Source organism: Drosophila rhopaloa, unplaced genomic scaffold (assembly GCF_018152115.1).
Source record: "Drosophila rhopaloa isolate 14029-0021.01 unplaced genomic scaffold, ASM1815211v1 contig_187, whole genome shotgun sequence".
Taxonomy (NCBI): Eukaryota; Metazoa; Arthropoda; class Insecta; order Diptera; family Drosophilidae; genus Drosophila; species Drosophila rhopaloa.
In genome coordinates, this window is record NW_025335069.1 from 273,122 (window position 1) to 290,881 (window position 17,760).

The following is a 17,760-nucleotide window of genomic DNA, read 5'->3' on the forward strand; positions in this document are numbered from 1 at the left end:
AGAAAGCACCTGGCTGTGTTTCGGTGTTTTGGTTTTGCTTTTCGTTTTCCAATTGTTGGGACAGCAACGTGTGAAAATTTAATAATTCCATGTTAGCTGCCAGCGCGCCTGTTTCAAGCTTGACGAACCATGAAAAGCGTCTGCCCCGAGCCAGGTGGAAAATGTGGAAAAGCGGAGGACTGGAACGGGGGTGTGCCAGTGTGTGCTCTCTGCCGCCCGGAAAAACAATAACAATAATAAAGTCTGGCCCTGGGTCTGGCACACGTCTGCTGCGAGCGCGGCCAAGTTGAAATTTTAATTAAACATTTTAACACTGCAATTAACACGGCGACAAGCGTCTCCCGGCACACGCAACTGCAGTCTAGGGAATTTTTCCAAAAAAAAAAAAACAATAAACACACAGAAGCCCATCCTAGACATAACTTATGACTCCTTGGGAAAGAAAGTTCTCGCCCCTTAAGTCCATACCAACCAGTCCCCTAACTCGCCCCATTTTTATAATGGCTTTTAAGTTCAGAAAACATAATTTGTAAGCTTTTTCAACTCTCAGAAATAATGTTTAGATTAATAAAAAAAGATTTTAATTTAACACATGAAGGCGTTTGTTTGGTGCTAAGTATCTTGGTATTGAATTAACACAATTAGTTAATCTTGATTTTAAACTCATGGAATTGGCTTACACACGGTAAGAAATTATAAAACTAAGTATTTCGTAAACATTTGTATTTTTAAATTGAAAAGCAATTCAAACTAATACAAACGATAATAAAATACTTGACGTTTACATGTAGTGCATATTGCCACTTCTTAGTTGATAAATTAAAAAACATTTTGATGCGCAAATCTCCCTAAAACCAATTTGATGTGTATCTCTAGATAAGAGACTCACATGTGTCAGTCCGCCTTATAACCGTGCACATTTTCCGCCGCGCAATGCAGGTTCACCACCACACACTGCGTATACGCAATGCCAGAAAGGACGAGGAATGGGGATTTGGCACGACGTGCTGTTTAAGGGGCGAACGTGCGAATTATCTGCATCGAAATGAGCAACACAATGAACAAACAGTTTAGTTGCAACTTGAATTCGAAATGGAATTCGACACGACCCCTTGGCCACCACCACCCCCTAACCTTCGCCCCCTTTCACCTGGCCGGGCTAAGCCCTTCAGGCAGGGCTAAATCGTAATTTTAGAATGGTGTGAGCCAGTCCGTACGTGTTCGACTGCCTTTAGTTAATTAACGAACCCAAAACGCTCGGCAAATGGCCATTAGAGGGACATCAAATCGAATTTCATTAAATTTTCAACTCCAGCGCCCGAATGGCCAACGGGTAGCGGTCATCCGAGCTTTGGACAGTGTCACATTGTGGCATTTTGTTGGCTGCACTCCCCTAGCCACCCGGACGCCAATCCCCGGCGATGTCACCGTTTCGCTCCTCGTTGTCTGATTAAGCTGGATACTTCATTTCGCAGAAATGTCAAATGGGGCTGTCAAAAATTGTGCGCCAAACAAAGCGGCAAAGAATGCCGAAAAAGATTAAATTTTTCTTTTTCTAGCTTCATATTAGCTAGTCTTCGTGGCGCAGGAAAATGGAATTAAAAATGATTTTCGGTGCTTTGTAGTCGGCTGTGAAATTTGTGAGAGCTTTTTGTGAAGAGTTTTTAATTAAGTCAAAGGCTGCATTAAAACTGCCAGAACAGAAGCTTCCTAACGCACTTTATACAAAAGTTTCTTTTACGGAGAATTATGAGTATCAAGAGTACAAAATTAATTTGTGTATACTTTTTGCATTTCGTAAAAAGTATTAAGCGGTTCCAATTAAGCCAAAGTCATATAAATACTGTGAGTTTAAGGACATCATGTTTAATGTACATTAGGAAGTAAGATAGCATTTTGAAGTTCTAGAAGCGAATTTGGCGAACTTGGGTTATTTATTTTTTTTACCAAACTCTCAATCACCAACTTTTAAGAGTAAATTCAATTTCCACCCTGACCTTACTGACTCTCCAAATTTTCTTTTCCTTTTCAGACAGATGGCCACGCCCGCAGCGCCGCCCACCGATGATAATTGAATAGGAGCATTAATTGCACTGTGGTTTGTTGGGTCTCGCACCACACCCACATCAACACACACTCGCCACACACACGGGCAGGAACCGAACACACACCGACCGCAATCAGGCCACGTGGTTGAGTCATGCAGCCGAGGGAGATCCCCCGGTGGCCCCACGGCCTGCTCCTTTTGGTCCTTGTGGTCCTCCTGCAATCATCGCTCGTCAAGAGCTACCTGATTATCGTGCACGAGGACACGCCTCCCGGCACTGTAATCTTCAACGCCTCCGTCTACAAACTTGGCTCCGAGCGCCATTACAAGATCAATGCCCACAAGTCGGCCAACTTTGTGCACCACTTGGTCTCAGTTAGCCACAAGGATGGCCAGATTCAGCTGAGGAAGGCCCTCAAATGCGATGGCATCTACTACCCGAATCTGTTCACCTTCTACGTGGACTCCACCTCGAACCGACTGCGCAGCATAGATTACTATAGCCTGCCGGTGCGAATTTTCGTCTCAGGTCACAGTTGCAACGAGGATAGGAGAATAGAGCAGGAGCTGCACCACCACCACTACGAGGAGGAGGACAATACGGGCTACTCCAAGCGCAGGCGAAGGCGATCCACCCAGGAGATAGTCCAGCTGAATGGCAACCAGCTGGAGGAGGTATTCCGCCACAACAGCACGGAGTTTCGAGCCGGCGATCTCATCTTCGGCGACAGCTTCGACAACGAGATGAGGCACAGGATACTGAGTCGGAAGCGAAGAGCTGTGGGAACGGCGGATCCGCTGCATCTGCAACCCGCACTGCACCGCCGGATTTCCGATGCCAAGCAGTGGATCTCGGAAACGTACGCCTCGTATGCAATCCACACCACGGACAAGTGGAACCAGATCTGTCTGAGACGATCGCAGTTCATCAACAGCCTGAATGCCTTTCTGCCGCGATCCGTTTGCCAGCATTGCAAGGTTAGCTTCCTGGACGTGAACGATGAGCGATTCGCCATCGAGCACCAGAGCAGGGATCTGGTGGCCAGCAGGGATGTCTGCATCGCGGAGTCCATGTGGAAAGTGAGCATAACCTTCAACATCCGGTGCGATCGACGTGACATTGTGGATTCAGACCATCGTCTGAAGATCGTGTACCACCACCAGGAGTTCAACGATACGGATATCGCTCGAAGGGTGCGGAGGGAGTTGCGCAATCAGTCACCCTACTTCGAACAGGCTCTCTATGTGGCCTCGGTGCTCGAAGAGCAACCGGCAGGATCTGCAGTGACCACTGTGCGGGCCCGAGATCCCGAAGATTCACCAGTAGTCTACTCCATGGTCTCTCTGCTGGACTCCCGCTCTCAGTCCCTGTTTAAGGTGGACTCGCGGACTGGTGTGGTTACCACCTCGGCCAGCTTGGATCGGGAGCTCATGGACGTGCACTACTTCCGGGTGGTGGCCACCGACGACAGCTTTCCACCGCGGTCCGGTACCACAACGTTGCAGGTGAACGTGCTGGACTGTAATGACCACAGTCCCACCTTTGAGGCGGAGCAGTTCGAGGCGAGTATCCGCGAAGGAGCCACCGTGGGATCTACGGTTATCACGCTACGTGCAACCGATCAGGATATTGGAAAGAATGCGGAAATCGAATACGGAATCGAGGCAGTGACTGGTAAGTTCTTAAGTGATAAATATACATAAAAGATTTCTGTTGTTTCCGATTTTTAATTTTTCTTTTTTTATTTTTGACTATTAACTAGATGGCGCAGGATTGGCCCAGGATCAAGAGATGCCCATTTTCCGGATCGACTCTCGCTCGGGCGTAATCTCTACGAGGAGCAGTCTGGACCGGGAGACATCGGACAGCTACCACCTGCTGGTGACCGCTGCCGATATGGCATCAGCGCAGAGCGAACGACGGACAGCCACTGCCAGTGTCCAAGTGAAAGTCCTCGATGACAACGACAACTACCCACAGTTTAGTGAACGTACCTACACGGTCCAAGTGCCGGAGGATCAGTGGGGCGGCACTGAAGATAATACGGTGGCCCACATTCGGGCCACGGATGCGGATCAAGGCAACAATGCAGCCATTCGATACGCAATTATTGGTGGAAATACGCAGTCACAGTTCTCCATCGACTCTATGTCCGGTGATGTGAGTCTTGTGAAGCCGCTGGATTACGAGAGTGTACGCAGTTATAGGCTAGTGATTCGTGCCCAAGATGGAGGAAGTCCCTCAAGGAGCAATACCACCCAGCTCCTGGTAAACGTAATCGATGCAAATGACAATGCCCCGAGGTTCTACACCTCGCAGTTTCAGGAAAGCGTCCTGGAGAATGTCCCAGTGGGTTACAATATCATAAGGGTGCAGGCCTACGACTCCGATGAAGGTGCGAATGCAGAGATCACATATAGTATTTCCGAGAGAGATGACAACTTTCCGCTAGCCGTGGATCCTCGAACCGGTTGGGTTCAGACCATCAAGCCGTTGGATCGCGAGGAGCAGGGTCGCTTTGCCTTCCAGGTGGTGGCCAAGGATGGAGGTGTACCCCCCAAGTCGGCCAGCTCATCGGTGGTGATAACCGTGCAGGATGTGAACGACAACGATCCCGCCTTCAACCCCAAGTACTACGAGGCTAACGTGGGCGAAGATCAACCGCCAGGCACGCCGGTTACCACAGTCACAGCCACCGATCCGGATGAGGACTCACGCTTGCATTACGAGATCACCACAGGCAATACAAGAGGTCGCTTTGCGATCACATCGCAGAATGGGCGTGGTCTGATTACCATAGCCCAATCGCTTGACTACAAACAGGAAAAACGCTTCCTGCTTACCGTAGCGGCCACCGATTCCGGAGGTCGTTCTGATACTGCCACCGTGCACATAAACATTACGGATGCCAATAACTATGCTCCCATATTCGAGAATGCTCCTTATAGCGCTTCGGTGTTCGAGGACGCACCAGTGGGCACCACTGTGCTGGTGGTATCCGCCACCGATAGCGACGTTGGAGTGAATGCACAGATCACTTACTCCCTGAATGAGGAGAGCATCAACGGCTTGGGAAGTCCGGATCCATTTTCGATCAACCCGCAGACGGGTGCCATTGTAACTAATGCTCCGCTGGATCGAGAGACTTCCAGTGGATATCTACTTACCGTGACTGCAAAGGATGGTGGTAACCCATCGCTGAGTGACACCACCGACGTGGAGATCGGTGTGACCGATGTCAATGACAATGCTCCTGCTTTTAAAAGCCCGCTTTACCAGGCTTCCATTTTGGAGGACGCTCTCGTGGGCACTTCAGTCATCCAGGTGGCAGCCAGCGATCCGGACGTAGGGCTCAATGGACGTATCAAATACCTGCTAGGTGACCGCGACGTAGAGGACGGTTCCTTTGTGATCGATCCCACTTCGGGTACTATTCGCACCAATAAGGGATTGGACAGGGAGAGTGTGGCTGTCTTTCATCTGACCGCTATTGCCGTGGACAAGGGATCACCACCGCTTTCCAGTACCGTAGAGGTGCAAATTCGATTGGAGGATGTCAACGATTCACCACCAACTTTTGCCTCGGACAAGATCACACTATATGTGCCGGAGAATTCGCCAGTGGGATCTGTCGTGGGTGAGATTCACGCCCACGATCCCGACGAGGGCGTTAATGCAGTGGTACACTATTCGATCATCGGCGGCGACGACTCCAATGCCTTCTCCTTAGTAACTCGACCTGGTTCTGAACGAGCCCAACTGCTCACCATGACGGAACTGGACTATGAATCCTCGCGAAAGCGTTTTGAATTGGTGGTTCGAGCAGCAAGTCCTCCGTTGCGTAACGATGCCCACATTGAGATCCTAGTCACGGATGTTAATGATAATGCTCCGGTGTTACGGGACTTCCAGGTGATCTTCAACAACTTCCGCGATCATTTCCCCAGCGGTGAAATCGGCAGAATTCCAGCCTTCGATGCGGATGTGAGCGACAAGCTACACTACAGGATACTATCGGGCAACAATGCCAACTTGTTACGTCTAAACAGCAGCTCAGGAGGATTGGTACTAAGTCCCCAGCTAAACACCAATGTGCCCAAGTTTGCCACTATGGAGGTGTCCGTATCGGATGGAATCAACGAGGCCAAGGCGATTATGCAGCTATCAGTACGTCTTATCACCGAGGATATGCTCTTCAATTCGGTAACAGTCCGTTTAAATGAGATGACAGAGGAGGCTTTTCTTTCACCATTGCTTAATTTTTTCCTTGACGGACTGGCTGCGATTATTCCCTGTCCCAAGGAGCATATATTTGTGTTTAGCATCCAGGACGACACGGACGTGAGCTCACGCATTTTGAACGTTAGCTTCTCAGCTCGCCGACCGGATGTGTCCCACGAGGAGTTCTACACTCCGCAGTATCTTCAAGAGCGAGTTTACCTGAACAGGGCCATCCTAGCTCGCTTGGCCACCGTGGAGGTGCTTCCCTTCGACGATAATCTCTGCGTGCGGGAACCATGTCTGAATTTCGAGGAGTGCCTAACTGTCCTTAAGTTCGGCAATGCCTCCGAGTTCATCCATAGTGACACGGTTCTCTTCCGGCCCATCTATCCAGTTAATACGTTCGCCTGCTCCTGTCCGGAAGGCTTTACGGGCAGCAAAGAGCACTACCTTTGCGATACGGAGGTGGATCTCTGCTACTCGGATCCCTGCCAAAATGGAGGAACCTGTGTGAGGCGAGAAGGCGGCTACACCTGCGTATGTCCATCCTCGCACACGGGTCTGAATTGTGAGACTGGAGTGGGTCAGCTGCGTCCTTGTCCATCCGAAACATGTGAGGGAGGGTTGTCTTGCCTGAGTAATTATCCTAGCTCCCAACCACCTCCTTATACAGCTACTTGTGAGTTGAGAGCCCGTGCCTTTGGGCGCAACTCCTTCCTCACCTTCGAAAGTCTCAAGCAAAGGCATCGCTTTAACCTCAAACTCCGCTTTGCCACAGTGCAGGAAAATGGACTGCTTCTTTACAACGGAAGATACAACGAGCTGCACGACTTCATTGCTCTGGAGATTCATGAAGGTCACGTGAGCTTCTCATACTCTTTGGGCGACCACAGCGAAAGGGTTTCGGTGATGCAGGAAACAAAGGTTTCTGACGGAAAATGGCACCAGGTTGAGGTGGTCTATCTGAACCGCAGTGTCACCTTAGTGCTGGATGATTGCGACACAGCCATTGCTCTCTCGGGACAACTGGGAGACAGATGGAGCTGCGCTAATCGCACTACTTTGAAATTGGACAAGCGCTGCTCTCTGCTTACGGAGACCTGCCATCGCTTCCTGGATCTTACGGGACCCTTGCAAGTGGGCGGACTTCCTCGCATCCCAGCCCATTTCCCGGTGGCCAACCGCGATTTTGTGGGCTGCATCTCGGACTTACGCATCGATGATCGATTTATTGATCTGAACTCATACGTGGCTGATAATGGAACTCTAGCGGGTTGTCCGCAGAAAGCTCCCCTCTGTCAATCCGGGCCTTGTTTCAATGGTGGCACCTGTCGCGAGGGCTGGGGAACATATTCCTGCGAATGTCCCGAAGGATATGCGGGTAACAGCTGTCAGGACAATATACCAGCTCCATGGCGCTTCTCAGGAGACGGGAGCCTCAGCTTTAACCCTCTTCTCCGGCCCATCCAACTGCCGTGGACCACTTCCTTCTCGCTGCGCACACGGCAGAAAGAGGCTTTCCTCCTGCAAATTCAAATAGGTCAGAACAGTTCGGCGGCAGTTTGCCTAAGACAAGGAGTGCTCTACTACATCTTCGATGGGGAACCCATGTTCCTGGCTGGAGCTTTCCTGTCCGATGGCGAGTGGCACAGAGTGGAGATTCGCTGGCAACAGGGCTCTGAGATCCACTTCTCCGTGGACTATGGGCAACGTTCTGGGTCGGTTCCCATGTCACAGAAGGTTCAGGGGCTCTATGTGGGCAAGATTGTGATGGGCAGTCCAGACGGCAGCATTGGATCAGTTCCCGAAGCTTCTCCCTTTGAGGGGTGTATTCAGGATGTGCGTATTGGAGCAGGACAATCGGTTCTTTCACGTCCAACAATCAGGGAGAATGTTGAAGATGGCTGCGAGTCACGGGCACAGTGCCCGGATCATTGTCCTAACCACTCGTCTTGCCAGAGTACCTGGGATCTGTCCACCTGTGAGTGTGACTCAGGATTCGTGGGTGCGGATTGTACCCCCATCTGCACGGTGAGACCCTGTGCCTCTGGAGTTTGCAGAGCAAACACAAGTTTGTCCCGTGGTTATGGATGCGAATGCAACAGCAGCTCCCGACATGGCGATTATTGTGAAAGGGAACTTCAGCAACCATGTCCCGGCGGCTGGTGGGGCGAACGGGTATGTGGTCCGTGTAGGTGCGATTTGGCCCAGGGATACCACCCGGATTGCAACAAAACCACCGGACAATGCTACTGCAAAACGAACCACTACCAACCGCCCAACGAAACCGCCTGTCTCTCCTGCGACTGCTATTCAATCGGGAGCTTTAGTGGAGCCTGCAATCCGTTGACGGGACAATGTGAGTGTCGAGAGGGAGTAATCGGGCGGAGATGCGACTCCTGCTCCAATCCCTACGCCGAGGTCACACTCAGCGGCTGCGAAGTGGTCTACGACGCCTGTCCTCGCTCCTTCGCCGGTGGCGTCTGGTGGCCAAGGACTCCTCTCGGCGGAGTGGCCATCGAGGGATGTCCGCTGCCCGCTCGAGGCAAAGGACAGCGTACCTGCGATGCTCAGTCGGGAAGCTGGAACACACCGGACATGTACAACTGCACTTCGGAGCCTTTCGTGGAGCTGCGACGTCAGTTGTCCCAATTGGAGAAGCTAGAATTGGAGCTCAACTCCTTTGTGGCGATAAAAATGGCGGAGCAGTTGAGAAAGGCCTGCGAGACGGTGGACAGAAGGGGTTCTGGCAAGGATCAGAAGACCCCGGGATCCGGACGCCCTAACAGGCGCTACAAAATGGAATCATCCTTCCTGATGAGCAACGGAGGAAACGTCTGGTCTCACGAACTTGAAATGGACTACCTCTCCGATGAACTGAAATTCAGCCATGATCGTCTCTACGGAGCGGATCTCCTGGTTACCGAGGGTCTCTTACAGGAGCTTATCAACTACGAGCTCATGCAGAGCGGCTTGAACTTGTCGCACAGTCAGGATAAGTATTTTATCAAAAATCTTGTAGATGCGGCCAGTGTTATTTTGGATAGAAAATACGAGGCGGAGTGGCGAAGGGCCACAGAACTAATTCAGAGAGGACCCGATGACCTGGTGGATGCATTCAACAAGTATCTAGTGGTGTTAGCTCGCTCCCAGCACGATACATACACCAGTCCCTTCGAGATTGTGCAGCCAAACATGGCCCTCGGCCTGGACATCGTCACTACGGAATCCCTATTTGGTTACGAGCCGGAGCAGCTGAGCGAATACCACCGGAGCAAGTACCTCAAGCCAAATGCCTTTACCACAGAGAGTGTGGTGCTGCCCGACACTAGTGGCTTCCTGCAACACTCGGCCCGCCAACGACCTGTGATCAGCTTCCCCAAGTACAACAATTACATCTTGGATCGGCGCAAGTTCGATCAGCACACCAAAGTGTTAGTGCCGCTGGAGATGCTGGGAATCACGCCCCCGGAAAGCGATGAGGTATCATCACGGAGGGGTGGTAGCCATGACCACCGTGCCATCGTGGCATATGCACAATACAAGGATATTGGTCAGCTGCTGCCCGACCTGTATGATGAGACCATAACCCGTCGTTGGGGTGTGGACGTCGAACTGGCTACTCCCATTCTCTCCCTCCAGATTTTAGTGCCGTCTATGGAGCGGGAACAGGACACGCAACGCCTGGAGATTCCCTCAAGAAAGATATCCTCAACCTCATCCTCTTCATCTGGCAGCGCTGAGCAACAGTTTGTGGAGGTGTTCGATGTGCCTAAAGCTCCAACGAGCAGTAGCGAACAGCAGATTGAGGACATACGGATAACAGCCCATGAAATTCCTCCACCAGCTATTTCTGGAGAAAAACAGGAGGCTTCGAGTGGCGAAGATGGTGAAGAAAGCGAGCCCCACATTCACCTAAACCCGGACGACATTGAGTTCCACGGAAACTCCGGCGAGGAGATCATATCTCCAGACTCTCCCGAGGTGCTCAATCCAAATTATGAAGGAGTAAGCTCCACAGGAAGCGAGGAGCAGTCAAAGGGAGAGAACGAAGCCGTGTACAGAGATCGACGTTTGGTCAAGAGACAGGTAGAAATCACATATCCATCAGAGCAAATGCAGCAGGCGGAGCATGTGGTTTATCGATCCCTGGGGTCGCCTCATCTCGCCCAACCCATAAAGCTCCAGATGTGGCTAGATGTGGATTCCGCTCGCTTCGGACCACGTTCTAACCCCCAGTGCGTGCGCTGGAACTCCTTCACCAACCAGTGGACCCGATTGGGTTGTCAGACTGAGATTCCTGACTTCGATGGCGACTTCAATCCGGCGGCACAACAAGTGATCCTGGTGAATTGCAGCTGCACCCACATCTCCAGCTATGCGGTGATCGTGGACGTGATTGATCCGGAGGACATTCCGGAACCTTCGCTCCTAGTGCAGATCACCTCGTACTCAGCCTTTCTAGTTTCCCTTCCTCTGCTTCTGGGCGTTCTTCTGGCATTGGCCCTTCTACGCGGCCAGCAAACCAATTCAAACACCATACATCAGAACATCGTGCTGTGCGTCTTCTGCGCCGAGCTGCTCTTCTTCGTGGGAATGCAGTCGCGAAGACAGCTTTTGGAGAGCGAGTTCCCCTGCAAGTTGACGGCCATCTGCCTGCACTACTTCTGGCTGGCGGCCTTCGCCTGGACAACGGTGGACTGCGTACATCTCTACAGGATGCTCACCGAGATGCGGGACATTAACCACGGACCGATGGGCTTCTACTTCGCCATGGGCTACGGCGCACCAGCCATCGTCGTCGGACTTTCTGTCGGAGTTCGTGCTCACGAGTATGGAAACAGCTTATTGTGAGTATATCAAAGAGATTAAACAGATCCAAAAAAAATTTAGTCTTTAAAAAGTAAGAAGTTGATATTCTGAATTTATATATTCAAGTTCCGGCTTCAAGTACTATTTTGTATGTTCCAATATTTGTACCTAATTTAAATATTTTTGTACATATTGTGTTTAAATATTCTTCTTAAAAGCAGTTATTAATTAAATTTCTTTCTCTTTTTTAGCTGCTGGCTGTCAGTCTACGAACCTGTGGTGTGGTGGCTTGTGGGTCCCATTGCGGGAATGTCGGTGGTGAACCTGCTGATCCTATTTGTATCCGTTAAAGCCGCCTTTACCCTCAAAGATCACGTCCTCGGATTTGGCAATTTGCGTACCCTCCTTTGGCTGTCGGTGGTGTCGCTACCTTTGATGGGGGTCATGTGGGTACTGGCGGTGCTAGCCGCTTCAGAGCACTCCCAGTTGCTGAGCCTGTTGCTCTCCGGCGTAGTGCTCCTGCATGCACTCTTCTGCCTCATTGGATACTGCATCATCAACAAGCGGGTGAGGGAGAACCTCCAGCGCACCTGTCTACGATGCATGGGCCGCAAGGTGCCCCTTCTAGATTCCTCAATGGTGGTCAGCAATAGCTCGCACAACGTAAATGGAGCACCGAGACCAAACAACTTCTTGGCAGGTGGATATGATACCACCACGCGGCGGAATATAGGCATCAGTGCTAGTAGCACTACCTCGAGAAGTACGGCCAAGACGAGTTCGAGTCCGTATAGCGATGGACAGCTGAGGCAGACCTCCACCTCCACCTCGAACTACAATTCAGCCAGCGATGCTCCCAGTTTCTTGAGGGGCTTTGAGTCCTCCACAACCGGACGGAGTCGGGGTGGCGAGGAGAAGCCATCGCGACGCCAGAGGAAGGACTCAGACTCCGGTTCCGAAACGGACGGAAGATCCCTGGAGTTGGCCAGTAGTCACTCCAGCGATGATGACGAATCCCGAACTGCCCGGTCCTCCGGCACACATCGCAGCACGGCCGTTAGCTCGACGCCCGCATATCTACCCAACATCACGGAGCACGTGCAGGCCACCACCCCGCCGGAACTGAATGTGGTGCAGAGTCCGCAGCTCTTCCCGAGCGTCAGTAAGCCCGTGTATGCTCCCCGTTGGTCCAGTCAGCTGCCGGATGGTTACCTGCAATCTCCGCCGAACATTGGACGATGGTCCCAGGACACGGGGTCCGACAATGAACATGTTCACGGGCAGGCCAAGATGACAATCTCGCCAAATCCCCTGCCCAATCCTGATCTCACGGACACCAGTTACTTGCAGCAGCATCATAACAAAATAAACATGCCTCCCTCGATCCTAGAAAATATTCGGGATGCACGAGACGGCTATGAGGACAGTCTGTACGGACGAAGGGGCGAGTATCCGGACAAGTATGGCTCCTACAAGCCGCCCAGTCACTATGGCAGCGAGAAGGACTATCCCGGCGGCGGAAGTGGCTCCCAGACTATTGGCCACATGAGGAGTTTCCATCCGGACGCGGCGTATTTGAGTGACAATATATACGACAAGCAGCGAACGCTGGGTAGTGGCTACTTGGGTGCCAAGTCGGAGTCGCCGTACCTCTCGAAAGATCGCATAACTCCCGATATCTATGGGTCCAGGGATGGTCATTATAGCCTAAAGAGGCAGCCTACCTATACCACTGATTCCCTGCACTCGGTGCACTCGCTGCTAAAGAACGATTACCACCAGCAACAGCAACATCAACAGCACCAGCAGCAGCAACTGCAGCAACAACAACACCATCTGCAGGACAGGCTCTCCGAGGGTTCGGATAAGAATGGCTACCACTTCCCCTACACCGCCGAGGAGGACCATCTGCCCGCCAGGAAGCTGAGCCACACGCAACCACCCTCGCTGCACGGATCTCAGCTGATGCAGCCACCTGGCTTGGGCCTGGTCAACGATGTGAACAATCCGGGATTACTCGCAAGGCACACGATAAACGGGGGTTCCAGACACAGTTCCAGAGCCTCCTCACCGCCCTCCAGCATGGTGGCTCCCATGCAACCACTGGGGCCACTGACCAGCATCACGGATACAGAGTGAGTTTCCCAAACGGATCAAGAGGATATCATCTTCTGGTGTGTCACAGAAATCTCTGCAGATTAGTGTCAGGGAGTTTTCAGGGTTTGGAACCCATTTTCTCATGACTTCGGAATCCTTTTTCATACATTAGCTTCCAAAACTCCTGACTTTAGTCTTGATTAACATTTGGTATTGGGAGAGTTCTGTGACATACCTGCTTTTTTGTTACCTTCGGTTTCGGTTTTTGTTTTGGTCTCAGTTTCGTTGTGGTTCTGGTGGCCAGTTAATGCTTTTTGTGCTCCATATGCAGCCCATCCTGTCTGTTGATTTGATTTTTCTGTTGGCCTAGATGATTAGTTTTGGTTGGAGAACTCCTGCCCGTTCTCCACTTTTGATTCCAGCAATTAATCTGTGGTCCTTTGTTTCTGATTCTCTTTTCTTTATGGCATTCGAATCAACAACTACAATGACATACACCCTTTGTACCATTCAACTTTCCCACAACAATGAAAACTGAAAACAATGCAAATGAATATGGTACAAACTCTCTCTCTCACTCACACACACACACACACACACTCACTGCACGCTTACACAAACACACTCATAAACCTTTTTCTATACGTATACATGTCCATATCCTTTCAGCTGGTCCTGGGAACGTTTGAAGCAAATCTAATTTGACTATCTTTCACTTCTATTCTCTCTCCAAAACCGTGCTTTCACTCTCTCTCTCTCTCTTTTGACAAATAAACCCAACACATACGCATACCACAAACACACTTATAAACGAACAAAAAATCCAACTGCAAAATGAAAATTCGACGTAATGCAAAATGCTACAAAATGCTACCATCCATCCAAACCCAAAAACCCAACCAAATCAAACAACATCAACAACAACCACACAACTACAACTACTACAACTACAGCTCAGAGGTAAACCACAAGTAAAATGCATTTTCAAGTCGCACATCACATTTCCCATTTTCCACTTTCCATCATCGTCTTCGGTTAGCTTTTTTGTTCATTTTCCGTAGCTCGAGTGTGCATAAAAGTGATTCGATTCGTTTCGAGCTCTTTAACTTATTCCAAAGTGCACCTGTTTTAATTTGATTTGACCATTTTAAATTGAATGTAAATATTTAATATTGATTTTTGTATTATTTTACACCCCGTTGCCGCCCTGAATGTTTGTTTGTTCATTAGTTTGATTAATCAAATCAGTTGAATTTCACACTTTCTAATTTGTAATCCGAATGTTCGAATTTCGTGCTGCATTTAATTGGAACGTGTCATACTGAGTTTACGCATTTATGACATTTATTAATTTCAAACTTACAACTGTTTACATCAACACCCATCATTTCCCCTTTATTCCCACACTTCACCCGCTACAAAAACAGACGTTATATACAACCTGAACATCTCCACAGTTCGACATTATTTGGCTGCATCGCAGGCAACAGAGGCAACAGTATCCCTGGTCGCTAACAATATGGTATATAGAGTAAAAAGGACTAATAACCGATCTTAGTTACCCCCCTCAGTTAGTCTTAGTTAACATAAAGCTGCCCACCTAAAAGCTATTCAATAAATCCAATCAAAGTGGCAAGTGAACTAGCAGCAGATTGAAACACCAAATCGATGTGAAATATTACCTTAAAACTGAGTCCCCTTTAGTTCGTTTATTTCACTAGCTGACATTAAAAATTTGCTGAATTAGGAGGGGTATTCCAATTAGGTTTTAGTGAGCTGAATCCGATCCTAGCTTTTAGAAATTAATTGCAAGGGTAAGGTACGCTACCAAATTCTTGAAGAAACAAGAATTTAATTTTAGTTTCTTTTTTTTCCCTTTGGGGGTATTATTTTCGTCAAAGTTTGGCAGTGAAGGAGAATTTCCGACCCTATAAAGTTATTTTTCGATCACCAGGGGTCTTAGCCTGTCCGTCTGTCCGTCTGTCCGCCGTCTGTCCGTCTCTCCGTCCTTTCTCAAACTTCCCTGTTTTAAAGCTATCTGCTTGAAACTTTCCCAAAAGTTGTCTTTTCTATTTCAGGTAGTATACAAGTCGGAACGAGCCGGGACCCTATAGTCTATAGCTGCCATATAACTTAACGTTCGGAAATGCCATATTTTGTTTTTTAAAAAAAGAAATTGGATTTTCTATGGTTTTATATTTGGTTAGGTCAATTCGACCTACCAAATTTCATAAGGATCGGCCGACTATATCTTATAGCTGCCATATAATGATTGAACTACATAGACTTTGTTGTTTTTAAAGTAAGGAGTTGGGCTTTTTATATTAAGAATGCACCATATGAATAATTTTGGAGAATATAATTTATAGAATATTCTGGGAAATAATTAGTACTTTTCTTTTCATATTACAATAAAGGGGACCCTTAGTCATACCAAATTTACTTCAAATTTAAAAAGAAATAATATTCAGTTTTAAAAGCCAGGTTCGATTTCACAAAAAAAATATCAATTTGAGTGGACATAATAGACCCAATCACCGAAATGTTTATAATAATTAATTACACTTGAATAACTTGGCAATTAACTGGGTTTTACCAAATAAACTTAGCCACATTTAAACACCTCACGCAAACACAATGAACCTCAAATACAAACGCACCAACACATGCTAACACATGGATTTATATTTGTTTTTCACTTTGATAATTTAGTTGCATAAATTTTCGCTTAAACCTAACTATACATTAAACACGTATCCGCATGCAATTTATGAGACACCCTGGCATGCCACAAATTGAAACTTATCAAAGAGTTGCACCTCGTATTGAAGCACGTAATTTAGTGTAGTATAGATGAAAACATAGAAGTATTCCGGTATATATGTATTGCAACCCCACTAATGGCAATTTTCTGTCGCAAACAGGCGGAATATTGATGATGACGAGACCACAGTGTGACGACTATCCCAGCAGCAAAAGCAGCAACAATTAAAGCTGCAACAAAGGCAGAGGCAGCAGCAGCACCTGAAACAATTGCAGCAGCAACGCACCAAGCAGCAGCAACAGACGCAATACTTTGCCACCATTAGACGCAAGCCGCATTACAGGATCCATACGGAGGCTTGAGCTCCTGGCCAAAATCCACAGCATACTTCGTGGAGCAGCTGCCATAGGTCCATCATCGAAACTTTGTACATACCCGCACCCACTTAATTTTACGTAAATACAGCTTAGCATACCTACATTTACTCGTACGAATATGGGCATAAATATTTATTTATACGATCCCTTAGCATTTACATAATTTAAAGCGCCAGTTACAGTTCGTTTGTAATTGCATAATAATCGTATGCACACAGACACAGAAATACTCAGCTTTAGCCTTGTGTATGTATTATAAATTATAATATGTAATTATGTATTAAAACAAGAGTCAGACTGATTTTATGCATTTTACGTTCCGCTATTTACTTTAAGCCCCACAAAACATTCAGCCAGCAAGTTCATGCACTTAGGTCCAATTAACATGTGTCCAGCCCCACGCCCGATATAGAATCGGAATAAAAGGGCTATTTCGGGCTCTCATGGCGTCATTAGTTAGAGCAAACTGCAAGTAAACAAATTCTAAGGTAGGAGAACGTTGTGTGCCTCGAGCTTATTATGCCAAATTAGTCGAAGTCGAAGGGGAACTTGTACATGAAAAATAATCAGCGAAAAGTTTGCAATTCATTTGCCAGCACCCGCACACGTTGCCATTTAGTTTGGGAGTTAGTTTTAATTGATAGCATTTACTATCCGTACGAACGTTGCGAATGTACAATAAAAAATCCACATACGCGGCAAAAATAAAATAAATTTTGGACACCCGCACGTATTTATGGGAAATATAGAACACAAAGGCGACACACACAAGCGCAGCATAGACATATCCTGCAATATATACTCGTACACATATATCTGTCTATTATATCGAAATCCTGGATGGAAAAAGCTTGCTCAATAGTATGAACCACGACTCAGCAATAGCCACTCATGTCCCTGAAAACTGTGTACAATTTATAAATAATTCATAAGCGGAACTTACTGCATTTGAACTCCACACAACTGCCACTCAACTGCCGACGTAAGCTACGAATTGCGCTCGAATGTGGCACACATTATATAATATTTATGTGAATTGACTTATTTAATTGTAAATTATACAAGTACATCAATATGAATAAAATGTGTAAAATATATGGAGAATAAGCTAACCTTGTTTTAAACTTTGTAAAGGTCCTGGGAACTTTGCTCTGGTTTGTATATATAAAAGCTTGCCTTCTGGCAATAGGTCAATAGTGAAGTGCCTTAACCGCTATATGTAAAATATTTATGGAGCTCTAGTTCTGGCATGCCTTAACTTGAAGTCCCTTTAGGTAAAGATTTACCTTTTTAGTTTTATTTACCTTTTTATAGAAAGGATATCAACTGAAAATTGTCTGAAATGTGATATACAGTTTCTTTTCTGGTCTCATATATTTACCAATCTAAATTAGATTTTATTTTAAAATATCTCAAAAATTAGCTTAAATGATTCTCTATT

At 47.8% G+C, this 17,760-nt stretch overlaps 1 protein-coding gene across 3 annotated transcripts in view; it reads left to right on the top strand.

The window, feature by feature from the left end:
- Window positions 1–17,426, top strand: part of LOC108050151 (protocadherin-like wing polarity protein stan) — a 48,625-nt gene extending 31,199 nt beyond the window's left edge. The window contains exons 3-7 of one of the 3 annotated variants that reach the window (XM_017131665.2): window positions 2,033–3,722; window positions 3,811–11,119; window positions 11,333–13,216; window positions 14,132–14,138; window positions 16,103–17,426. In XM_017131665.2, coding sequence (XP_016987154.2) covers window positions 2,201–3,722; window positions 3,811–11,119; window positions 11,333–13,216; window positions 14,132–14,138; window positions 16,103–16,114 — 10,734 coding nt within the window. In that variant the 5' untranslated portion in view covers window positions 2,033–2,200 and the 3' untranslated portion in view covers window positions 16,115–17,426. Of the gene's footprint in view, window positions 1–2,032; window positions 3,723–3,810; window positions 11,120–11,332; window positions 13,217–13,847; window positions 14,083–14,131; window positions 14,139–16,102 lie in introns of those variants that run through there. The other 2 variants (XM_017131662.2, XM_017131663.2) reach the window with 2 other exon arrangements.
- Window positions 17,427–17,760: the final 334 nt, after the last annotated feature.